General features: G+C 39.9%; 1 protein-coding gene across 2 annotated transcripts; it reads left to right on the plus strand.

Annotated features, from left to right (window-relative positions):
• The first annotated feature begins 813 nt into the window (after nucleotides 1-813).
• csnk2a2b (casein kinase 2, alpha prime polypeptide b) lies at nucleotides 814-24943 on the plus strand. 2 transcript variants are annotated; one of them, XM_051952778.1, is made up of 12 exons: nucleotides 814-1386; nucleotides 1678-1789; nucleotides 7500-7601; nucleotides 11963-12013; nucleotides 12117-12176; nucleotides 12339-12422; nucleotides 16301-16411; nucleotides 18092-18193; nucleotides 19028-19128; nucleotides 20984-21132; nucleotides 21228-21309; nucleotides 24290-24943. In XM_051952778.1, the coding sequence occupies exons 1-11, from the start codon at nucleotides 1283-1285 to the stop codon at nucleotides 21302-21304; spliced, it is 1053 nt and encodes a 350-aa protein (XP_051808738.1). In that variant the 5' UTR covers nucleotides 814-1282; the 3' UTR covers nucleotides 21305-21309; nucleotides 24290-24943. The 2 variants fall into 2 exon arrangements, with proteins under 2 accessions (XP_051808738.1, XP_051808739.1); XM_051952779.1 differs by lacking the exon at nucleotides 24290-24943 and adding an exon at nucleotides 24093-24283.
• Nucleotides 24944-26035: the final 1092 nt, after the last annotated feature.

A 26035-nucleotide genomic window follows, 5' to 3' on the forward strand; every position in this document is an offset into this window, starting at 1 on the left:
AATGCTAACCGAGCTAGCTGCTCAGTCGTTGCCTGATTAAAGCTTGCTGTTATAAATTAGTTCCTAATTTACCAAAAAGACAATGCATCTTAAATTAAAAATTTAAATATATATATATATATATATATATATATATATATATATATATATATATATATATATATATATATATATATATATATATATATTTAATTAAATGTAAATTTAGTGATTAACTGACTAGATCTGAAAAAAAAAGTAAAGTAATCCTAAGATTTAGGTTTCACACGGTATTTTAAGTATGTAGCACCACCTCCCGCCGACCAGCAGGGGGCGCTGTGTCTCGGCTCTCCGTTCCGACGCCGCCTTCCTCCTCTTCACCCCGGCAGCCCGCAGCTTTCACATCCGGGCGGCTCTCTCGCTGCTCTTCAATCGCAATCCGCTTCCCTTCCCTACGCTGTCCACCGGGGAGGTCCGAGGCTGCAGCACAAACCCCCGAATCCCGGGCCCTCCGTCGGCGTCTGGTATCGGGCCTCCGAGGCGCTGCTCCCCCCATCCCCCCGCACAGCCGGTCGCACATGACGCGGGCTCGGCCGATGGTGGTGCCCGGAGCCGAGCGCTCCCCGTCGGTGCGACATCTTCGCGCTGAAGTAGCATCGCTGGCTAACGTTAGCTAACAACATCGATCTCCGAGCCGCTCCACCCCCCCTCTCACTCCGGTCGACCCCCGCTGCCGATCCGTCACTTCAGCAGCTGATTGATAGCGAACACCGGACTGCCGAGGGCAACCCCCCGCCTCCTCCTCGACCGTCCACCGTGTAGCGCAGGAAGCCTCTCCCCCTCCTTCGCCGTCTCCTCCCGGATTCGGGGCCCGCAGAGAGAGAGAGAGGACCGTTAGCTCCGGAGGTTTAAACCCGTCACATTTCCACCACCAGCCCCGCTGTGCTCCTTCAGGGCTCCGTTTCTTCTCTACCTCAGCACCCCGATGCCTCCCCGGGCCTGCGTGTAATCTGCAGCCCCCTCCGAGCTCCACCGACTCTGCTGCTTCTAACTCCCCCACCGAGGGACGCTGCTCGGCGGGCACTGACTGCAGCAAACCCCGGCTGGTTCCCCCTCCATCCCTGCCTCCCCTTTTTTCCCTTCTCCCAACTGGATCTACTTCCCTCCGGGAGCTAGCTGGCTGGCTACATCCACTCCACACCCACACACCCTCTCAGCGGATCCAGCCACCCCTCCAGCCCGGTTCCTAGCCTCCTCAACCCCCCGGGCCAGATCTCCGTGACTCTGAGCCACGGGTCTCGCCATGCCGGGTCCGGTGGCCGGTAGCAAGTCCCGTGTGTATGCAGACGTGAACACGCTGAAGACCCGGGAGTACTGGGACTACGAGGCCCACGTACCCAACTGGAAGTGAGCACATTTCTGTTTGCTGCAGGCTGTTCTGGCTGCATGCATGATGATGGATTTTTATGACATTTTCTCTTCTAGATGGATGTTTATTGTTACACCTGACACTATTTTAACACTTCCTGTCACTGTCCTCCCCCTCACCTGCATCTCCATCCCTCATAATCTTCCTCACCTCCACACCAGAACCACACCAGCCTCCATCTCAGAGCTCGAACGTCCACTGAAACCACACGGAGACGCTGAAAAATATCATTTTCTCACCTAGATTGTTGTTTCCGTCTGCCCCCACAGCAACCAGGAGGACTACCAGCTGGTCCGTAAGCTGGGCAGAGGGAAGTACAGCGAGGTGTTCGAGGCCATCAACATCACCAACAATGAGAAGGTGGTGGTGAAGATCCTGAAGGTGAGCAGCCGGAGCTCCACCACAATGTGCTGCATGCATGTTTTGGATTTAAAATGTCAGAAATCAGTTGTTAAAATGTTCTGATGATGGTGTTTAGTTGAAGAGTTTGGTGGCAAAGCTGTTGGTTTAAGTCGAAGTTTCCTGTTTTACCTTGTTTCTGGGCGTTTCTTTGCTCACTGTGGGCTCATTTTTCACTGCACCTCTGTGGAAACAGAAAAATCATGAAGGAGGAGACAGATTAGATGAACTTTAGATATAAATGAAGTAAAAGTAAAGATGCAATAAAGATTAATCTACACCTTTCCCGTATACAGATGTGGTATAATAAATAACATACTGAATTGTAGGACACAAGAGCTCCAAAATAAGATCCAGTAAAACTTCATTTTTAAGTTTTGATCAAGAATAATAAATCCCGAAGGAAATTCGGGATATTGGTCAAAGTTTAGCACTTGAAGTTCTAAAGAGTAAAAGCATTGCTGAATTTGAAAGAAATATATGGAAAAAAGACAAGTAACATTGTTACTGCATTAAAAAATGCATTAAAGGAGATTTCTTGGATTGTTTATTTTGCAAAAATGTAAAATCTGTGGAATCAACATGTCCAGTATTTGTCCAAATTTCCCCAGGTGTTACCAAAACTGAAACATTAGAATATTGGACAGATTGTAACAGTGGAATTTGAATAACATTTTTGTTCTCGAGGTTTTTATTGTTGTGATTAATTTAGTTTTTTTTTGAATGACGATAAAGCAAAACATGCAACTTAAACATGAGGTCTGAGAAAAATGTGATAGCAATTTTGGTTTAGTGTAGTAAATGTCAGAAAAATCCATCTAATGCAGCCAATAATGATAAATAATTTGCTGATTAATGCATTTTTTTAATTTAATCTACTGATCGATTCGTCTGTAAAACACCAGAAAGCAGCAAAAAGACATCCAGAGTTACATCATCTAATGTCTCATTTTGTTGGAACAAACCGTCCAAAATAGAAAAATATCCGATTTGCAGTGGAGCCCGATGAGTAAAAGCAGCCCACAAACCTTTAACCGTCTAATTTTAGCTTTTCATGCTCGATTGATTAAAACTAGCAGAGTGATGGTTGCAGCTCTGGGTCACAACAGCTGATCTCAGCCTGTAAAACCGTCTTTAAATCCCAGCGGAGGATTAAAAAAGTTGGTGGCAGCAGGATGAGGATGAGTTGTGACTGCAGCATTCAGTGACAAATAATTGAATATGTTTACTGTTGCATAAATAGAGTGATACATGCATAAATAAGAAAATAAATACATCATTTATAGTGTTTTTTGCTTGGTTTGTATTTAACCCTTTAAGACCTACCATTGTGCAAATCTTATAGGACATATTCTTACATTTTTACATTCTGTGCAATTTTTTTGGAGTATTTTTATTTGTTTTACATCTATATAATACTTATATCCCCAGCTTTAATACTATGTGTGGACTTATGTCTTTACTACTATAATAAATTGCTTAAAAGTGCAACAAACCTAAAAAAAAATAGTTTTTGCTCCCCCCCCCCCCCCATATATTTCAAAATACAGAAATTGCAGAGCTGTATCCCTCAAATTTGTAAATATAAAAAAAAAAAGAATAACAACCTGTGGTCTCCCTTATAAAGATTTTCTTATGTGCACTTTATTGTGTATTTTTACAAACCCGTCACTGCAAGGAAAAAAGTGCTCTGAGACCTAGAGAATATGTGAAATGTTAGTGCAACTCCCCAGATTTTCTCTGCAAAAAGAACGATCAATGTATCTAATCTGATTTCAAATCTTCCGCCGATCATAAATGAATATGGCGTCGTAGCGCCCGTGCTACACAGGGCTTTGTAGAGTTAAAGATGGGACTTTTCCATGTTTCACCTCATTCATAATCAGAGTTTTTTTTAATCTACTTGATTATAGATTCCAAATCAATGATATGATGAGAAATAACAGTGAAAATTTCATGTTTTTAATCTTTAATAGTTCCTGAGATATTGTTGTTCAAGCACCCTTACATTTCATTATGAGCCTCAGAGCATGATACTGCCACCACCGTGCTGACAGTAGACTTGGTGTTTTTTGGGGTCTAACTCTTGAACCGTCTCTCCTCTAAACATATTTCTGATTTTGGTCTTTTTAGTTGATTTTTAGTTTCAGCTAAACACAGAACTTTCCTCCTCTAGAAAGACTTTTCTTTATCTGTGTGGTCAGCAGCAAACTTGAGTTGAATCTTAAGTCTTGACTGGATTAACTCACCCGTAATCAGAGATTCTTTACATATCCAGAGTCACAGATTCTGAATCAGTGACATGATGGGAAATAGCAGGGAAAACTTCAGGTTTTTATCTTTGCTAATTCCAGAGATATATCAAATTTCAATGCCAGCCCCAGAGCATGATGCTGCCACCACCGTGCTTGACATTAGATTTGATGTTTTTGTCGTTTAACTCCTAAACATTCTCTCCTCTAAACATATTTCTGATCAGTGTGACCAGGAACATAATTGTATCATGGACTTTATAGAGATAAAGGTTCATTATTTACTTACAAGAATATTAATATCATTATTTCTGTTTGTTTGTTCATGACGTCAGCAACTAAAGGCTCCGTTCACTGTAACAGATTTATATTTTAAAATGAAGTTTTAGAAAGAAAACTGCCCAAACACAAATCTTAGCAATGTTTAATAGATAATTTTCATAACAATGCACTGAAAAGGACTGGAGATGCTGGTGTGAATATGAAAGAGTGCTCTATTTTAAATTGAAATTTAAAACAATGCAACTATCTCTATTTTATAATATATATTATGCAACACGTCTGACTCACGGTTTATGTTTTATTATTGTTATTTCATTTAACTTAACTGCAAAATGTGAAATATTTAGATGCTGCTTCTGAGCCATGAATAACCAGAGAGCGTTTACAGAATAGCCATCTTACTGGAAATGTATGTATATTTTTATTATTATTGCTTTATTTGTTCAACTTTAGACATTTACAGCTTTTGTGATAGTTATTTGATCTCATATGCCATTTACAAATTAACATAAACATGTTTTGAAGCAGTTTAAATCTTTAACCTCATTTTCGTAATAGATAATATTTTAATCATCTCTTTTGTTCTCTTGCACATTAAAGTTTGAGTCAGAGCTGCAAAAATATGTCACAAATCGCCATATTTTCCACAAAATTAGGTGCTTTCTCCTGCATTTAACGGCAGTGGTGAAAACTCAGTGATTTCAGTTTCTGCTAACAGACAACAATGTAAGCAGCGCCTATAACCAGATTTATTATCTCTATTGAATTAACGTCTGGTTGCTGATTTCTTTGTTTTGTTCTGGAGGATCATGTGAGGAGCATGACGAACCAGGAGACAAAGCGAAGACAGCCATTGTTTCTGAAAGTCTGTTCCAGAGTAAAATGTGACTCCAGAGTTTAAAAAAGTTTCAAAAAATTCTAAAACTCTGTAGTAGAAGTTGTTTTGTTAGTGGGAAAATTGTCTAAAGTAGGGCGGATAACAGGTTGTTGCCTCAATATTAGCACCTGCAAATGATGTTTTTTAATCTCGAAGATTCACTTTCTGCTCTGAGTTCCTTGAAACTTTTTTTATTATAAACTTTGGATATTTAAAATGGTATCTGTGAAATTTTACCGTCATATATTAAGAACTATAAGTGAAAATTTTTCAAATAAAACTGCCTGTTAACACACTTTCAGTAGGTTTTTTGAGTGTTGAACTTTAACCTCAAGAACACCAAACCTATTGTCAAGCACGGTGGTGGCAGTATCATGCTCTGGGGCTGACATAGAAACTTGAAGCTGTTTGAACAACAATATCTCAGGAAGTATTAAAGCTAAAAGCCTCACGGTTTCACTATTATTTCTCATTTCTTCCTATATGTTTTCAGTAATTATAATAGGTAAACAGTTCACTCTGTTTTTTCCAGATGTCATCCTAATGTGGTGATAATTTCCAAAGAAATGGCACAAAACTACGTGAAAAGTCTCCTCCAAATCAAAGTTTATGCCCACGAAGTTCGGTCTAAATTTGAATAATATGGTGACTTTCAGAAGGAAATTCTTTCTTGGTTATATTTTGAGAACCATTTTGAAAATCCCGTCATATAATATTTAAATTTTTGTGGTACAACTTGACAAACCAGCTCAATCTGTTATGAAAGTTAAACAAAAATGACTTTACAGGGGGTCCTCGACTTACATCGGACTTCTGTTCCTACGGCCCGACGTAAGTCAGTTTTTGTCATGGGTCGGAACTCTTATCCGAAGAGTCCGACTTACACTTGGGAGCCATAACGAAGGGCAAAAAGTTAGTGAATGTAGCACAATCCAAGGTGGAGTACAACCAGCAAATGTAAACAAAGCCGTCTTATAGCGCCATGACGACGTATTCATCCGCTCCACTCACCAACTAGTTCCATGTAACCAGTTCTGAAGTAATGACGAGACGCTGTAAGTCGACCTCATAAGCTGAGGACACCATGTATTTTAATTTTTGTGACCAAATATTTGCTCTTTCAAAGTACTCTGTATGTTTAGTTTTGTATTATCATGACATGCAGCTATATGTGGTTCAGAAATTATCACTAGTTGAATTCTGCTGTTTTTTTTATTTGTTGTTCATGTTCTCAAAGATGGGACTTTTCATGATGACTTCAATGTTTTGTTTCATATTTAAACTCGCCCATAATCAGAGACTGTTTGATCTACTTGTCTAAGACTGTAGATTCTGAATCAATACCATTATAGGAATTAACAGTGAAAATTTCAGACTTTTATCTTTAATAATTCCTGATATATTGTTCAAACAGATTTAAATTTCAGCGTGAGCCCCAGAGCATGATACTGCCACCACCGTGCTTGACAATAGATTTGGTCATCTTTGGGTTTAAGTCCTCAACCTTCTCTCCTTCAAACATATTTCTGGTCACTCTGACGTATGATGCTGAAATTTCACAAATATAATTATAAATATACATATTTTATGCCATAAAAATCTCAGGCTTTGAGTTTGGTAGCTGCAAATTTATTTATATTTGTGTGTCTAATTTATTTTTCGCCTACTTTCATGAACAAGCTGTGAAGTTTTCTTTGTTCTCAGATCATATTCCAAGTCATAATCATATAGATTTTAAAGAGTAGCTGATTTTTGCAGAGGATTATGCAGAAGAATAAATCGATTTTCAGCCCGTTCTCGGCTGGCCACACGGCTGCATCTGCTGGAATGACCTCTAACCCAGGGGTGTCAAGATCCGTTCCTGGAGGGCCACTATCCTGCATGTTTTGGATGTTTCCCTCTTCCAACACAGCTGATTCAAATGATCTGGCTTGTTATCAGGGTTCTGCTGAGCTTGATGATAAGCTGATCATTTGAATCAGGTATGTTGGAAGAGGGAAACATCCAAAACATGCAGGATAGTGGCCCTCCAGGAACTGAGTTTGACACCCCTGCTCTAACCAAAGATAAACTCCCTCATGGCTTCACGCTGCATCTGTTTACAACTTACACCCGAGTTTATAACCTCCAAAAAAGGGGGGACGAGGTGACACATGAAGGGTCATTTAAATGTAAACATGAGCCTCAAATCAGCAGAATCAAGATCAGGAGTTTAACTTTTCTTGTATTCAAAGAATTCCCTGTTAAATCTGCTTGTTTGTTGTTTCTCTGGTTGTAACAGCCGGTCAAGAAGAAGAAGATCAAGCGAGAGATCAAGATCCTGGAGAACCTGCGAGGAGGAACCAACATCATCCGATTGGTGGACACAGTCAAAGACCCAGTGGTAGGTTTGATCACAGCGGGTTTTATATTTTATTTATTAAAGGGAGGAATGTGGGTTAATGTGGGTTACTCTGGAGTCAAACATGCATCAGCTTCTGTAAGCTGCTTTTTCAGCTGTATTTAATGTCCTGGTTTCCTCAGAGGAAAAATGTGACTCAGGATGACAGAATGCTGAATAATTAATTCCTTAATATTTGCTTTAAATCCTCACTTTAAGAGCGTTGAACTTACAAATGAGCCAGTCTGACTTCTGACATCCTGATTTGATTCCTGCAACTAAACTTGATTATTTCTGTGCTTTTTTGTCACTGTGGGCTCATTTTTTTGTTGCAAAATAAAATCCAGTACCTCTATGGAAAAAGCACAACCATGGCTAAAATGGAAAGAAAAAATAGAGGTGTTTTTTGTGCATTTCGGCACAGTTATAATGACATAAATCATAAAACAGACAAAACGAAGCTTGTATTTTTATGGCAATTTATTTTGCAAAAATGTAAAAAAAAAAAAAATATATATATATATATATATATATATATATATAAAATCAACATGTACAACATTTTTGTGCCCACGTATTACCAAATTTACGTTTTTTGTTTAAATACTTGATTCCTTTCTGCTCTGTGTAAACACTGCCTGCAGTTCAGCCAAAAAGTCTCCGATAGTAATAGTTTTACAGTGTTAGTGAATGCACAATTTTTATTTTTGAAATTTCAAACTCCAACTATTCTTTCTGTTTAAACAGTGCCTCTGATAATTGGTATAAATTTGGTGATTTAGAACAAAAAAAGATAATATGCCTGTTAAATCCACCAGCAGCAGACGATTCATGTCGAGTAATCGCTGAGTTACGGTTTATGTTACTGTTTATGCTGCATGTGCTGAGCTACTGAATTTTTGTCACGTCACTGTTGGTCGCAGCTGATTCACTAATGACTTTATAGTTGCACCAAAAAGTGCAGATTTTTTTGTTTTTTACAGAATCTGGTAAATGGAAATTGTTAATTTTTAAAAAATAATCTTAAATCAATCTTACAATAAAGTGAATTTGTACGATTTTTATTTTTTAAGTGCTGAATATTGATTGCAATTGAAGATGGTCCAAAATAGCTGGAAACGTGACCAAAATGACCTAAAATTTGTCAAAATGACTCAGAAAAAGTCCCAAATTACTTAAAACTTCTCCAAACTTACTCAGAAACATGTCTAAAATTACAAAACGTTATCCAAAATCATTTGAAACGTGTCCTAAATTGCTAAAAATTGTCAAAAAAAGTTAAAAATTCATAAAGAACGTGTCATATTGAGTTTTGCTTCGTTTTCTTCATGGTAATGTGTTGAGCAAACCAGCTTTGTGATGAAAAAAATTGCAATTTTAATCATTATTTTCTCATAAAATTTACATCCGACTGGCACCATACTCTCCACTCCAATTGGTGCCAAACACAGGAGAAAAACTCATCTTTTCAGGGTGAAAAATAAAACTTATGGTTGATGGAATATTGGAATCGACAGAAACATGGATGTTTTTTTACCAAATTTGAACCATCATATAACTGATTTGTATTGTTCTATCAATGCAGGGTTGTACCATTGAAGACCATAAATAGATATCAATGAACCTGCAAAATTTCAGCACTCTAGCTACGTTAGTTCTCTAGTTATAGCACTTAAAGCATTGATCCACAGAATGATGCTGCCACCACCATGTTTGGCAAAAATCGACCTGACTCCACTTTCTTTAAGGATTTTTACCAAAAAAGAGCCCCGATTTTACAAATGATCAACTCCATCAATATTCCAGCCGTATTGAAGACAATCAGGCTTGGGGATTTTGGTGAATTCAGGCAGAACGACCCAACACTTTCTAATCTATATGTTACTGTTATACAGTAAAGTACCAAGTTACATCCCTTGTATGTGAAACCTACTTGGCTATTGAAGACCAGATGTACATATCAAAATTTGAGGACTTTAGCTACATTATTTCTCTAGTTATGCCACTTAAAGCATTGATCCACGGCATGATACTGCCACCACCATGCCCAGTAAAAACCGCCATGGCCCCACCTTTGTTGAAGGGTTTTTACCTCAAAAACTGTTACTTATCAGCCCAGATTTTACACCTGTTGTACTTAATAACATGCACAGAAAAAAAATCGGACAAATATGAAATTTTCAGGCGTAGAACTTGTTTTTAGAATTTGGTGAATTGATGGTGGAAGTCTAGTTTCCTCTCAAAACACTTGAATTATAATGTGCTGAAGGGTTATTACGGCATTTTTGCCCAAATTATGGCAAAAAATCCTATATTCTCTCTAATATGTGAAAGAATATCTGAATGTGAGAACCTTGGCCATGCTAGGCTGTGTAATTAAACAATACTATACTCTTTAAAAAGCAAATATTATGGCAGAGTGGTTGTGCTGGATTGCATTAAATGTACCTAAAAAAAAGTGGCTTCGTGAATGTGTTTTTGTGCTCTGTTGACTGTACCGTGCTGCAGTATGACGATGTACTGAGTTAAAACTGATGTTAAACCTGTGAACCCCAAATCCTGCTTCGTCGTGCAGGCCTGTGGTGCAGCGAGCGATAAAATCAGTTTTGAGAAGATGCTTACTGTGATTGTGGATGATTACAATTTACTGTTGGCATGTGACACAAAGAACCATTCCAGTTTTGCTGTATGCATGTTGTGATTTCATTGATTGACACGCTAAGTTTGGGGAAAATCAGGGAGATTTACACCCTTTACCGCATCTACATACATTTCTATATATTCTGTGTTTTCCACGCTGATAACCAGCCTGAATCCAACTTTTCTGAGCTGGAAAACGTCAACAGTCGAGGAAGGAAGAATATTTTTAGGCCGTGGAAGTGCTCTGACTAAGGCAGGACATGTTTGAGTGCAGCGGTGGGAAACCTGCAGCATCCTTTTCTGTTTTTTTGTTCCTGCAAAACTAAAGACGATTAGAACATGATCACTGTGTTCAAAGTTTTACCAACAGTTTGCTTAAAATCAAGCAACAACGGGTGCTGAATATCGACCATGATGCAGATTACACTGCTGTATGTTTAATCAGCGATTTATCAGGTCCAGTCTCTGGTGAATCTGGTTATAACTACACCATTAGGACAAAAGAACACTTCAAGTACCCCTGTAAAAAAGCCAGCAGAAGTCAGGGGATGGATACAAGAAAATTTAGAAATCCTTTGGAGTCCAGTTAAATCCATCATTAAGAAATGGAAGGAATACAACACATCTGTTCATGTGTCAAGAGCAGGATGCCCTAAAAAGCTGATTGATTGTACAAGAAAGAGACTAGAGCAGGAGGCCACCAAGACACCTATGATTCCTCTGAAGGAGTTTATAGGAAAGAGACTAGTGCAGGAGGTCACCAAGACACCTATGACTTCCCTGAAGGAGTTTATAGGAAAGAGACTAGTGCAGGAGGTCACCAAGACACCTATGACTTCCCTGAAGGAGTTTATAGGAAAGAGACTAGTGCAGGAGGTCACCAAGACACCTATGACTTCCCTGAAGGAGTCTACAAGAAAGTGAGTAAGGAGGAAGGCCACCAATACATTAATAATTCCCATAACAGAGTTACAAGAAAGGTACTAGTGAGGGAGGCCACCAAGACACACGATTCCTCTCAAGGTGTTTACGATAAACAGATTAATAAGGATGGTCACAAAGACACCTGTGACTCCCCTGAAGACTTTTGCGATAAAGAGACGAGTGAGAGAGGCCACCAAGACACCTATGATTCCTCTGAAGGAGATTACGATACAGAGATTAGCGAGGAAGGCCACCAAGACACCTATAATTCCTTTGAAGAAGTTTACAAGAAAGAGACTAGTAAGATAGGACACCTAGACACCCAAGATTTCCTTGAAGGATTTTATGATAAAGAGACTAGTAAGGAAAGCCACCAAGACACATATGATTCCTCTGAAAGAGTTTATAGGAAAGAGACTAGTGAGGAAGGCCACCGAGACACCCATGACTCCCCTCAAGGAGTCTACAAGAAAAGGACTAGAGAGGAAAGTCACCAATGCATCTAGGGCTCTCCTGAAGAAGTTCATAAAAGAGACGAGTGAGGGAGGCCACCAAGACATTTATGACTCCCCTAAAAGAGTTACAAGAAAGAGATCAGTGAGGAACGCCACAAATGCATGTATGACTTTTCTGAGGCCACCAAGACACCCATGACTCCTGCTTGTTGCAGATGGTGCTGCTGCATGTCAGATCAGTGATCGATCAGCTGACTGGATCAATAATGGAGGACTTCTTGCTCTTTTCTTGATTTATTTCCGTGTTTCTGACGCGCCTCTTTCTCTCTCTCTGCTGCTGTACAGTCCAGAACTCCAGCGCTGGTCTTTGAATGCATCAATAACACAGACTTTAAGGTACAAACCACCTTCTGCATGCTTGATTCCAAACTGAATCCTCTGTTTCCTCTGCTGCACGCTAATAAATCCTGATGCAGATGTTTGTGTTTTATTCCTGCAGGAGTTGTACCAGAAGTTGACAGATTATGATATCCGTTTCTACATGTATGAACTACTGAAGGTGAGACTCGACCTTTTTTTCACCCAGAGCGTTTCCTTTTTCTATTTATTACCACTCCGCTCTCCCACTCAGTTTCTTGGCGAGTTTCCCAGGAAATGGAGAGACTGAGCGCTGATTTGAATCTTTGTCTGCTCTGATGATGATGTTGTGTTTCTCTGCCAGGCTCTGGACTACTGTCACAGTATGGGAATCATGCACCGTGACGTCAAACCCCACAATGTGATGATTGACCACCAGTTGAGAAAGGTAGGAGGCGCCCAATATAGACTTTTTAAATTTTTTTCCTTCTCTCTGGCGCCCACGCTCAGAATATTCTCTCTCACCCGCTATTTCAGCCCTTCTTTCTCTTCTGTCTCTTGCTGGTTTTTTCTCTCTACGCCTTTCATTCCCCTCTTTTGTTAGATTTTTTTTCCCTGTTTCAAAAAGCAGTCGGTATTGCATTAGCGTAGGCGTTTCTACACACCAAGTGCATTAGGCCTGAGGTGCTTAAAATAACAGCAGATGTAATTTCCATCGTGCTGCTCTCTGTTGGTGCAAAACAATTAAATCTGCGCTCAGTTTTATCAAAGTGTTTATTGTTGCAAGTCTGAACATCTCGGAAAACTAAATCTTTACCAGGGTGAGCTAAAAAAAGACATTTACATTTTTTTTCTTTTCTGCTGCGTTAAAACTTCTGTTGGGAGAAAATTTACTGTCTTATACAGAGCCTATAAAAATGTTCATCCTCCCTGGTAGTTTTATGTGGTCAATTTGGCTTTTTTGACAAGAATTTACAAAAAAAAGTCTTTCAACCAAAACACCTTAAAACAACACACTTCTTCTGAGGCCACCAAGACACCTATGACTCCCCTGAGGCCACCAAGACACCCATGACTCCCCTGAGGCCACCAAGACACCCATGATTCCCCTGAGGCCACCAAGACACCCATGATTCCTCTGAGGCCACCAAGACACCCATGACTCCCCTGAGGCCACCAAGACACCCATGACTCCCCTGAGGCCACCAAGACACCCATGACTCCCCTGAGGCCACCAAGACACCCATGATTCCCCTGAGGCCACCAAGACACCCATGATTCCCCTGAGGCCACCAAGACACCCATGATTCCCCTGAGGCCACCAAGACACCCATGACTCCCCTGAGGCCACCAAGACACCCATGACTCCCCTGAGGCCACCAAGACACCCATGACTCCCCTGAGGCCACCAAGACACCCATGATTCCCCTGAGGCCACCAAGACACCCATGATTCCCCTGAGGCCACCAAGACACCCATGACTCCCCTGAGGCCACCAAGACACCCATGATTCCCCTGAGGCCACCAAGACACCCATGACTCCCCTGAGGCCACCAAGACACCCATGACTCCCCTGAGGCCACCAAGACACCCATGATTCCCCTGAGGCCACCAAGACACCCATGATTCCCCTGAGGCCACCAAGACACCCATGACTCCCCTGAGGCCACCAAGACACCCATGATTCCCCTGAGGCCACCAAGACACCCATGATTCCCCTGAGGCCACCAAGACACCCATGACTCCCCTGAGGCCACCAAGACACCCATGACTCCCCTGAGGCCACCAAGACACCCATGACTCCCCTGAGGCCACCAAGACACCCATGATTCCCCTGAGGCCACCAAGACACCCATGATTCCCCTGAGGCCACCAAGACACCCATGACTCCCCTGAGGCCACTAAGACTCCTCTGAGGCCACCAAGACACCTAAGACTCCTCTGAGGCCACCAAGACACCCATGACTCCTCTGAGGCCACCAAGACACCCATGACTCCTCTGAGGCCACCAAGACACCCATGACTCCTCTGAGGCCACCAAGACACCCATGACTCCTCTGAGGCCACCAAGACACCTATGACTTCTCAGCAGAAATTACAAGCATCAGCAGCTGAGCTGTGAGGTCCTATGCATACAGTATCTTTTGTTTTAGATGCTGTAATGTGTAGTTGTTGATTTTTAGCCTGAATTTGTTGGTTTTTGTGTGTTTTGGAGATTTAATTTTACATTTTCCAGCTGCCTGAAGAAGTTTTTTGGGATTTTCCCTTTTGCTTCTGTGTTTCGTATCTATCAGTATAAAGAAAAAATCTGCAAAACTTGCAAAGAGTTCTTCTCATACAGAAAACACTCCTTTTTACTTGCCTGAAAAACACCTTGTTTAAAGTCCAGGCTTTTCTGTTGTTTCTTATCTACATCATCATGTCACACATTTGTATCTTCTGCTAGAACTACGTCTCTCAGTCTGTAAATACATAAATACATGTTTATCTACAAAGAGGTGAGGCTAAGCTAAACATCCTAGCAGCAAGATGACCACCCCACATCATTCAGCTCTCAGAGGCAGGCAGATGTTTCCAGATGTGCGGTCCAAGTTCTTCTTCAGGAGCGCAGAGAACCAGGCGACGCTGTGGAGCAGAAAGTCGCCGATTTGAATCCAAACCGGGCCGGCGTCCAGCAGAAACCAGCTGGTGCTTTCAGGGTTCTTTGTGAAACACTCGCAGCCAAAAAACACATTTTCTCTGATGTGGAAAACAAAGTCAGACGACTCGACTCAAGAAGTGGAGAGCAGAGGAACGGCAGCAGCAGGTGATCTGGAGTGGGAATGCTTGGCTGGAGCAGGAGGCCGATTGTTCACCGTGGAGGTTCTGAGTTGTGCGAGCGATTTGTGCAGATTCTCATGCAGCACCTTCAGCGAGGAGTTTATTCATTCTGCAGCTCCATAATGACACCAAACACTCAGACCTGCAGGAATGTGGTCGTATTTCTTGGTTTTCCTCACATCCTCAGCTGCTGGAGTTACCAAACAGCCTGATTTGAAGCCTCATAAATAGACCATTGCATTAATCTGATGGACTGAAAAATAAAGGTGTGGGAGATCCTCCAAGGTCCTGCTTTGACATCATCCCTCTGACTCAACCCATGTTATTTAAGAGCCGATAAACTTATTGATTTGATGTGGCCATGACCATGAAAAGGCTTTTTTAACTCCTAGTCAGAAGAGGGGAGGATTCTGGGAGTTTTTCTTTCTTGTCTCCATAAAGATAAATGTGATTCTTTCACTGCATACATTAAACCTAAGCTTTAGAAGACAGTTTGCAGCTCATCTTTTCTACAGTGTTGTATCTTAAACTACATTTATGTGTGAAATATCTGTATAAAATATGTGAATGATATGAAATATAATGGGTATAATGAGAGACTGTCCAGCAGGGGGCAGCAGCAGGAGGCTGTTTTAGCTCCTTGTATTGGATAACTATTGAGTCATTTTGAGGAATTATGGTTTATTTTAGACAATTATTGAGTCATTTTGATGAATTGTGGTTTGTTTTGGACAATTATTGGGTAATTTTGACAAACTATGAATCAATTTGGAACATTTGTGAGTAATCTTGGGGAGTTATGGTTTATCTTGGACAGGTTTTTAGTAATTTTGTTGAACTGTGGTTTATTTTGGACTATTGAGTAATTTTGACAAGATATGGTTCAATTTGTCCAAATTTGGAGTAATTTTGATGAATTATGGTTTATTTTAGACAATTATTAAATAAGTTTCATGAATTCTGGTTTATTTTGGACAATTATTGGGTAATTTTGACAAATTATGGTTCAATTTAAGCAATTTTTGAGTAATTTTAAGAAATTATGGTTAAATTTTGTTGAATTATGGTTGATTTTTTTTGCAATTATTGAGTAATTTTGATGAATTATGTTTTTTTGGACATTTATTGAATAATTATGAGAAATTATGGTTTATTTTGGACAATTTTGAGTAACTTTGGCACATTCTGGTTCATTTTGTGCAATTTCTGAGTATTTTTGACAAATTGTGGTTTATTTTGGACAATTTTTGAGTAATTTTGATGAATTATGATTTTTTGACAATTATTAAATATTTTTAATGAATTATAGTTTATTTTAGACAATTATTGGGTAATTCTGACTAATTTTGGTTCAAATTGGGCATTTATTGAGTAATTTTGACAAATTATGTTTTTTTTTGACAGTTATTGAAAATGTTGGCAAATTCTGGTTTATTTTGGACATTTATTGAATAATTCTGATGAATTCTGGTCTGAATGAGGCGGCTGTTTGTTTTTTCTTTCCAGCTACGCCTTATAGACTGGGGCCTGGCGGAGTTCTACCATCCATCCCAGGAGTACAACGTCAGAGTGGCCTCCAGATACTTCAAAGGTCCAGAACTGCTGGTGGATTACCAGGTAACACAAACACCTGAAACGGTGCCGTTAACCCTCTGAACCCTGAGCAGCTTCTGGACGTTTTTACTCCCTGTGGACTCATTTTTCAAAATAAAGTCCTGCACCTCTACGTATGTGTGAGAAACAAAAAATGTTGCACCTTTGTACTACTTGGTGTCAGAAACTTTTACCGATCTGAACTCCAAGATGATTTATGTCACGTTTTTCTTCATTGTGGGATCATTTTTCTCTGCAGTATGAAGTCCTACATCTCTATGGAAACAGAACAACCAGGACTAGATGGAGAGAGAGAAGTCAAATATGTCTTTTGTGCAGTTTCGTAAAGTTACGTGCCCATAAATCATAACATTGAACAACAAAAGTAGAATTTCTCTGATGATTTTTATCGCTAAAAAGGAAATAAACCTGACATCAACACGTGCAACATTATTTCAATGGCCAGCAGAAGTTATCAATTCTATAAATATATTAAAAAAAATAAGACTCCTACATACAATAGATGTTATTCTGTTGACATTAGTTGTTTGATCTGGTTGCAGCGGAGTCACTAACAGCTTCATCGTTTAGCAGGAAAATGCAGAATTTTTTGTTTTTTACGGAATCTGGTTTGAGCAAACTGGTTATTTTTGGATAAATTTTCAAGACACATGCAGAATAAAGTGAAGATTGTCCTCTGTGCAAATTCTCTAAATATTTGTTCTTTAAAATTTACTGTTTTGCATGAAAATTTCTACATTTCTTGGTGCTTTTCTGCTGCTGACCATCACATCACTAGAACGTTGTGAAAACGTTTAACGTCGCTGCGTTCTTGTAATCAAGTTTGTGTGAGCAATAAATCTGAAAAGCAAAACTTTTGCTGCTTGGCTTCGTAGACCTTCAACAATCTGAGCCGCAACGGTTTTGTTTTTATTCACTGTGGTCTCATTTTTTTACTACAAATCTGAAGTCCTGCTCCTCCATGGAAAGAGAAAAAACCAGGACTTGAAGAAGAGAAAGCTCACACATATGCATTTTTTACAGTTTGACACAATTTTAATGCTGTAAATCATAAAAAAACGAAAGTTGAATTTCTTTAAATATTTATTTAGCAAAACATGCAAAAACCTAAAATCAACATGTGACATTTTTCCAAGCACAAAGAAGTGATACAAATAGTGAGGGAAAAATGCTGCAGATATTTTACTACTTTTGCATTTTAATTTGTGTTTCTGTGCTTGTTTTCTCTCTGTTCTGTGGAAACACTGCCTGCAGTTCAGCCGGACAGTCACAGAATTTTTCCAACTTTACATTTGGTCACAGCTGAGTCAGTAATGGCTTCAGAGTTGTTGTGAAAAGTGCAGCTTTTTTTGTTTTTTAACAGAATCTGGCTAAAGCTAGCAGTAAATTTTTTGAGCATTTTTGAAAATGCAATGTGAAGATAACAGTGATTTTTGATGAAATTTCATAATTTCTGCTGCTGAAATTTGAGAAATTTTCTCTGCAATAAGTTGAAAATCCTTCCTGCTTTTACAGTTTCTGGCTGTGATATTTATTATTTTTATTTTTAAAAAGCTTTCCTTCCAATCCTGGCTGGGGTTCAGAGGGTTCGGCTCCTTGATGCTCGGCTGTTTTCGTGTGTGGATAATTCTCCCGTGTGTGTTCTCATCGTCGGCAGCGCTGATTGATGATCTTGTGTTGCAGATGTACGACTACAGTCTAGACATGTGGAGTCTGGGCTGCATGTTGGCCAGTATGATCTTTCAGAAAGAGCCGTTCTTCCACGGACAAGACAACTACGACCAGGTAGCCGACGTTCACCTGCAGCTCCAGCACCACAAAGACACTCTGAACACGTTTATATCTGATCAGACTAGCGAGTAGAGGCTGTTCGTTAGTGATTTCATGCACACATACACCCCCTGTCAAAGGTTTTAGGACACTTTCTCATTCAAATAAAGTAGAACCTGTCCTATAACTTTTGACAGGGGGTGTATCTACCAAATTTGGTCCACATATGCAGCACATCAGGCTGAACAAAAAAGTCAGTGACAGCCCAACAGGAAGTGAGCTATTTTGCGTTGAATGTGAGATTTTGTCCATTTTTCATTTTTTTCCAGAGCGAACTCCTCCTAGGGGGAAACTCCAATTCACCTCAAATTGGGCCAGTACATACAGGAGGCCTTAATGATCCAAAGTTATTAAAATCTTTTTCCAAAGTCAAAGGTCGTGTCTGTGGCGGCCTCTGGAATTTTGATCCTTCGCCATGAAATTTCAAATGCTGTGTAAATGCCCTGAACATGCTCCAGTCTGCCTGAAACTTTACATGTATGACCAGAGTCCTGCCCTGATCACATCCATGTGATGAAATACACCCCCTGTCAAAAGTTGTAGGACAGGTTCTACTTTATTTGAATGAGACAGTGTCCTAAAACTTTTGACAGGGGGTGTATGTGGAGAAACCGATCAGGGATGTTTGCAGCATTCGTTAACCCCAGTGGTGTCGTTTTCCTGCACTCTGAGCAGCAGCAGGTAGAGGGCGCTGTTGTTCCAGCTCAAACAGAGCCACAGAGTTTCTCACTAGAAATGGAAGGTGTTAAGAATCCGTCGTCTGAAATCTGGTTTTGTTGTGTTTTCTAGCTGGTGCGAATCGCCAAGGTCCTGGGGACGGAGGAGCTGTTCGGCTACCTGCGCAAATATCACATCGAACTGGACCCACGATTCAAAGACCTGCTGGGACAGTAAGTCTGCTCTGAAGCTGAATCTGAAGGACAGCAGCCGAATACGAGGTCCAGTGAGAACACAGGCGGAAAATAGAATGTTAGACGTTACATTTCTGTCTTCTGACAAATAACTGAAATCTAAAATCTCCACATCCCCACTGATAGAACAAGAACTTCTCACATCTGCCTAGCTTTTTTTATGTCTGTTTTTTAAATCCATACTATTGAGGCTCCTCCTTTTATTTTAGAAAGCCCTAAACCTGAGGTGTCAAACTCATTTAGTTCAGGTTCTACATTCAGTCCAGTTTGATCTCCAGTGACCAGTAAAATTCTACCTTAATAACCCATAAATGAGCACAACTCCACATTTTTCCTTTGTTTTAGTGCAAAAATATTTACATTTCAGGAATGATCTTTCTGCAAAACATCATGAACAACCTGAAATATCTTAAAAAAAGTTAATTTTCACCAACATTATTACATGATTAGTTTATCATTTACACAGAGTGTCTACAAATGAATGCAGCATTTAGTCATCTGGAACTGAATGATATTGTATTTTACTTTAAAGAAGACAAAACACAACAAAAAGAAGACAAAATATTACAAAAAATAAGACACAAAATGACAAAAATAAACAAACAGCACAAGTGAGACAAAAAAATCCACAAAATGACAAAAAAGATACACCAAACAATGAGTACAGCAAAACACAAAATGACAAAAAGGAAGACAAAACAGCAAAAACAAGAAACAAAAAAACAAAACACAACCAAAAACAACACAAAACATTACAAAAATGAGACACAAAACGACAACAGAACAGTGAACACTGTAGTATTTTAGTTTATGATCAAAACAACTAGAATTTATTTTATATTTATAGTTTAACAAATTTACAATCTGAAGTTAATGTCTTCTCTGTAATTTTTGCCATTTACCAAGGATTGAACCCTCTAGATCAGTGGTTCTCAACCCTGTTCCTCAGGACCCCATGTCCTGCATGTTTTAGATGCTTCCCTGCTCCAACACACCTGATTCAAATGATCAGCTCGTTATCAAGCCTCTGCAGAAGCCTGATGACGAGATGATCATTTGAATCAGGTGTGTTGGAGCAGGGAAGCATCTAAAATATGCAGGACAGTGGGTCCTGAGGAACAGGGTTGAGAACCACTGATCTAGAGGACCAGTTTTGGCCCCTGGACCTCATGTTTGACACCCCTGCTCTACAGAATGCTATCAGTTTACTGTGAAACCACTGTTGTTGTCTAAAATAAAAATTCTTTCTCTTAGTCCTTTGTGAAAAACTGATCAAAGTTCTTGTGATAAACTTCTAGGATGTAAATTTAAAGTAATCAGGCATCTAATTTACATACTGTGGATAAAAAACCTCAATAAAATATTTAAAATCAGACTTTCCCTGACTCTAATGCATATTACAGCTCAGACCCTACATGAAGACCACCACGTAACCTGGAGATGAATCGGTCTAATGTAGAGCCAGAGGTTTTAACGCTACAAAAAGATACATGAAGTCCAACAAATTCAGGTGTAGTATCCTCCATGTGCAAGCTTTGTTTTGGAATATTAACGATCTCTTTCATCGACCATTTGCTTGGTGAAAATCTAACACCGAAACTTTGCACCAATACATTTCTGTTACAAGTTGAACAGTGTTCGTTTTGTACCTGTTGGGTTTGCTCTTCCTTCTCTTACACACCTGCCTCATGAATAGATGAGCAAAAAGTTCCCTTGAGATAAAATAAAAGACAAAATGATCGTCTCCCAGTGTTACGTACTGCGCTGAAAGTTGCTCTTTGTAGATGTAGCAGCAGTTCTGATGGTTTTGATTGATGGTTGTCGTTCCCTGCAGGCAAAGCCGGAAACGCTGGGAACAGTTTGTTCAGACGGAGAACCAGCACCTGGTGAGTCCTGAAGCTCTGGATCTGCTGGACAAGCTGCTACGCTACGACCACCAACAGAGACTGACGGCCACGGAGGCCATGGAGCATCCGTACTTCTGTAAGCAGCTCTGAAACACCTGGAAATAACGGGAGGAGATGGTTTTGATGCTCCACCTCCAGCTAACTGAAAAATAAACTGTGTGATTCTTACAGACCCCGTAGTAAAGGAGCAGTCTCTGTCCAACTCTGACAACAACATGGTTACCAGTGGCAACACTACAGCGCGATGAAACAGGTGATGCTTTAAGACACTGGTCATCCACCGCACACTAGTTCAACCCTGCTGTTGTCTTCATTTACACAAACCAAAAAATATTGTTTCAATGTCTAAAAACATCAGCAAAAAACTTCCCCAAATTTCTGAAAATTCGCAAAACGTTCAGGAAGAAAATTCCAATAATTCCTTAAAAGTGTCCTTTAAAAGTATTATTTAAAAAAAAAAAATCCCCAAATTTTTAAAGAAAATTCTTGTAAATATAAAAAATTAGTAAAAATCTTCCAAAAAAAATTCTAAAAATATCTTAAGTGATTACATATATATCAGTAAAACTTCTAATATATTCTTTAAAAAAAATCAACCAAAATCCAGTGAATTTTGCTGGATTTTGGTTGATTTTTTTGTGAATGTTCTAAAGAGACATTTTTAACATTTATTTTTTCCACCAAAAAATGTTCAAAGATTTCCCAAAAATGTTGAAAATGTGGACATCAGAAGGTTCACTGTGAAAATACATATTTTTTCCACATTTTCAAACTTTAAAGCTGGCCAGTTTTGACCCACAGGACAACATGCGAGTTAAGTCATCCTCATGAGGCTAAACAAGAGCTGTTATCTCACTTTAACACAAACACAGGCTTTAGTCAGATTCCAGAGACATTTATCTCCTTATATATGTATATATATCCAAGTCTGTTAGTTTGCAGAATAATAATGTAGATCTGGCTCCACACGGGCAGAAAAAACAAGCCTGCTGAAGGGAATCTTTTTAGAGACTTCAAATTTCAACATTTCTGACATTTTCCCCTTTAATTACTGCACGTATGTGAATGACAACATGATTGTCATTTAAGTACACATTTATGAGTAGATCCAAATTAAACTTAGATTTAAATATTTGCTGTTAAAATAAAGAGAATTTCTCGCTTGTGTGCATGTTTTTTGTTGGTTGATTAACCCTATAAAGCCCAGTGTAGCACTGGCACGATGACTGCATTTGAAACCAGATCAGATAGATCCATCATTCTTTCTGCATTTCAAATCTGGGGAGTTGCACTAACATTTCACACATTTTTTTTAAGCTTGTTGCACTTTTAAGCAATTTATTGTAGTACTTAAGACAAAAGTCAATACATATTATTAGAACTTCAGATATAGGGGTTATATTGATGCAAAATAAACAAAAACACTCCAAAAAATGCACTACAGCATGTAAAAATGCAAGAACATGTCCTGGGGGTCTTGACCAGTGGTAGGTCTTAAAAGTTTAAGATGTATTTCACTGTAGTTGCAACCATAATTATTTTTAGCAAACCTGAACCTTTAACCATCTGAGCCCCAAAACACAGATTTGAAAGGCAAGTTATCAAAATATAAATCAGTAAAACAAGATTTTCCAAACAACTTTATTTGCACTTGACTCAATCTGAGTCATTAATTATTTAGTCCTGATCGCTATTTTAATAAATAATACAAAATCAGTCCATATATGTGCTTGACAGCTGAATAACTTTGCAGTGCATTAAGAAAAAAATGCATTTCTGCGTCCAAGCTTTCCTTAATGTTCATTACGTGTCCAGGATCCTTGTGGTAAGGGACCTGTTGGTTATTGTCTGAAATGTAGTGTAAAATGTGACGGAGTAGTGTGGTTCCACAAGCTCCAGAGAGAAAAAGGCTTGTGGATCAGCTGTAGTACCTGGTTGTTCCTCCAGGTGGAGCCTCTTAGTGTTTAATACTGTAGAAACCAGAGGAGGCGTCATTCAAACTACAGGCAGTTTCATGTTTTCAAGCAGAGCATTGTGCCGGTTTATCTGGCATCAGGCACCATGACAAAGACTGCTGTGGTGCTTAATGACCTCCAACCAGAGCTCATGTGTTTAACTGGGACAGGGGTCTTATACTCCAGTGTCACATGTGACTGAGGCGCTCATATCAAGTGTCTGTTGACTAAAATAGAAACATCAGAGCAGGACAAAGGTTTACAGTGACTCGTGTTCAGTTACTCCTTTATGGACTGATGATGCTGCTGAACACTGAACACTGAAATTTGCGTCAATTCCCAGCCTGTCTCCCTCCCCAAACCCCTCCATAAGTACACTACAGTACATAAGTGGGAAGCTACTGAATTGTATTACTCATAGAAATCCCTAAAATTATGAAATTTTTTTTTTTTATCAAACCAAGACTCGTACTATGACCAGCGGTTTTTCACTCCATAGACACCAATGTTATTTCTGCAGCTTCAAAGACAGCTACTTTTGATCAAACTGGGCTTGTAGCACATTATCTGCTTTACAATGATGGGAAAGAGGCATCATTTATGTTTTGACAGCGTATATCTATTGAGTTTTTGATGCCGGAAGTCTGAATCTGTGAATATCTTTCCGACTTTACTGAACTGTGTTTTGTTTCCTGTCGCTGTAATTTGCTGGCTTCATGCTGTACTTTGCGAGCATTTCACCACAAATAACGCAATTCTGTCTTTTCCTTCAATAAAACCAAATTTAAGGTAGCTCTTGAGGTATAGCCGGAGTTTTTTTTTTTTTTTTTTTTTTGCATTTTTTCAAACGTCGTTCCCGTCAGTAATTTTCTAACTGCACACAAAAATAATGAATGTGGATGAGCTAGCGAGCCAACCTGAAGAAAGCGTGAGAGGCTGAGAGGGGAAGGAGGTGAGGCCATCGAAGCAGCAAAGGATTTTTGAGGGAAGTGCAAATAAATGTGTTTTATAGGTAGACTTGTGATGGCACTGTAAGTCTGTTACTCTGATTTTATCCAGAATGTGAAACTCTAATTTTTAGATCCTCACGGCCTCAGAGCAGACAAAGCTTTGCACCTCCTCTGATCTCTGGACCCCAGGTTGGGAACCACTGAGTTAAACCACATCACCACTAAAATCTAGATCGTAAACTATTACAGAAACTATATAAAACTCAGTCCAGGTTTTTTTCTTTGGTTCTTAACTAACATTACGTTTCTCTCTGTGTCTTTTCTGCAGAAGTGGAAGAAGAAGGATGTTTGTTACCTCAACTTTGTACCCGGTTGTGACAGTAACTTTGACAAGTGTACAGTGACAATGGATCAAAGTAACTCTTGACCAGTTACACACTCACGGATATGTGATACACACATCTATACACAGCGACAGCAGCAAGCACACCTCTACACAAACACCAGACGCACACACGTATACAAACATACACCCTCCTCCTCTGTATCAGTCTGTGATTGGCTTGTCCTGGTTTTCCTGTCCAGCAGCCTGACCAATGAGCTTGAAGCTGCTTCCCCCTCCATCGTCCCCTCAGCCGGTCTCCCAGCTCAGTCTCATCTAGGTCAACAAAGACATTTAAAGACAATTCAGTCCCTGGTCCTCTCTTTGTCGTCCCTCCTTTATATCTCCCCTCTTTGTTTGCATCAGCATGGAGAATGAACAGGAGTGTGAGCCTGTACCATCCCGACTCCCCCTCTATCCTCCCCGATGGTCCCATCCATCCGTCTGCCCTCCTTTTACCTCCCCATCCTCTTCCCCAACAGACAGACAGGCGTCTTAGCACTACTCCAGATCTGAAAGTGGCATGGTGGACTCTCTCTAGATAGAATGATGATGATAATAATAATATTAATGAAAATAAATGATTTTTATTTAGATGAACCGCCTGTGTCGTGAGTCGCTTTGTTAGTTTTCTGTGTTTGTGTGTTGGACGCATTTATTGAGCTTTATATTTTTGTTTAAAGGGAGTATGAAACATCTCACATACCATTATCATCTTATACAGTGTTTGAAGTTCATGTGTAGTGTTCTGTATGTTGCTATTTGCACAGAAATATGAAACCGTGTTAAAAAGTCCATGGAGACACAGCTGCAGCAGTGATCAGGAGGTATATCATGAGCTGGAGTATCGCTAGTCATGGCTGCAGTGGTCGTCTTCCTAAAAATGACGCCTCAGAAAGTGCACCACAGGGGGTCCTCGGTTTACGGCGTCCTCGACCTACGGCGTTTCATCATTACGTCGGAACTGGTTACGTGGAAGTAGTTGATGAGCGGAGTAGACAAATACGTTGTCACGTGGCGCTATAAGATGCCTTTGTTTACATTCGCCGGATGTACGCCACCTTGGATTGAGCTGCGTTTGCTAATTTTTTTGCCCTTCGTTATGTTGTGACTCAGTCTGCCTGCTTAGGGCCAGTAATGTTCAGGCAGCTTTGTCAAACATGTGGTCAAAAAATCAATTCTGGGTCAAAACTTGGAGTCTTCAAAAAGTTTTCAAGAAAGAGTCTTCAAGCAGCCTTCAGAGTCTGACGCGAGTAAAGTTTATTCAATACAGAGGCTGTAAGAACAAACATGAGCAAAATCTCAAGATTTTAACTGCCAAAACAAAGCGTTACATCGTCTTTTATATCTATGCAAATTCCTTCTAAGCACACCTCTTCCACCCCGGAAAACCACAACCCATCATCCTATGACCCAATCAGGATGCCCATGAAATAATCGTATTCACAGTTGGACCCCCTCCTCTTTTTATTTCTGCTGGATTGGCATTATTTCAGCTCAGCTCAGCTCAGCTCAGCGTGTCCTGAGTTTCAGCTCATGAGCGCAGATGAAGAGAGGGCATGAACTTCCGACTTATGCCTTATATGAGCTCCATAGGCTTCCTCTGGGTTGCTGCTCAGAACTCGCTGGAGGGATTATTTATCTCGTCTGGCCTGGGAACACCTTGGCATCCTCCAGGAAGAGCTGGAAAGC

This window comes from Acanthochromis polyacanthus, chromosome 8 (assembly GCF_021347895.1).
Source record: "Acanthochromis polyacanthus isolate Apoly-LR-REF ecotype Palm Island chromosome 8, KAUST_Apoly_ChrSc, whole genome shotgun sequence".
Classification (NCBI taxonomy): Eukaryota; Metazoa; Chordata; class Actinopteri; family Pomacentridae; genus Acanthochromis; species Acanthochromis polyacanthus.

Coding starts and splice junctions, on each gene's coding strand:
- csnk2a2b (XM_051952778.1), top strand. CDS start 1,283: ATGCCGGGTCCGGTGGCCGGTAGCAAGTCCCGTGTGTATGCAGACGTG. Junction 1,790..7,499: donor TGGTGGTGAAGATCCTGAAG/GTGAGCAGCCGG, acceptor TGGTTGTAACAG/CCGGTCAAGAAGAAGAAGAT. Junction 12,423..16,300: donor TTGACCACCAGTTGAGAAAG/GTAGGAGGCGCC, acceptor TTTTCTTTCCAG/CTACGCCTTATAGACTGGGG.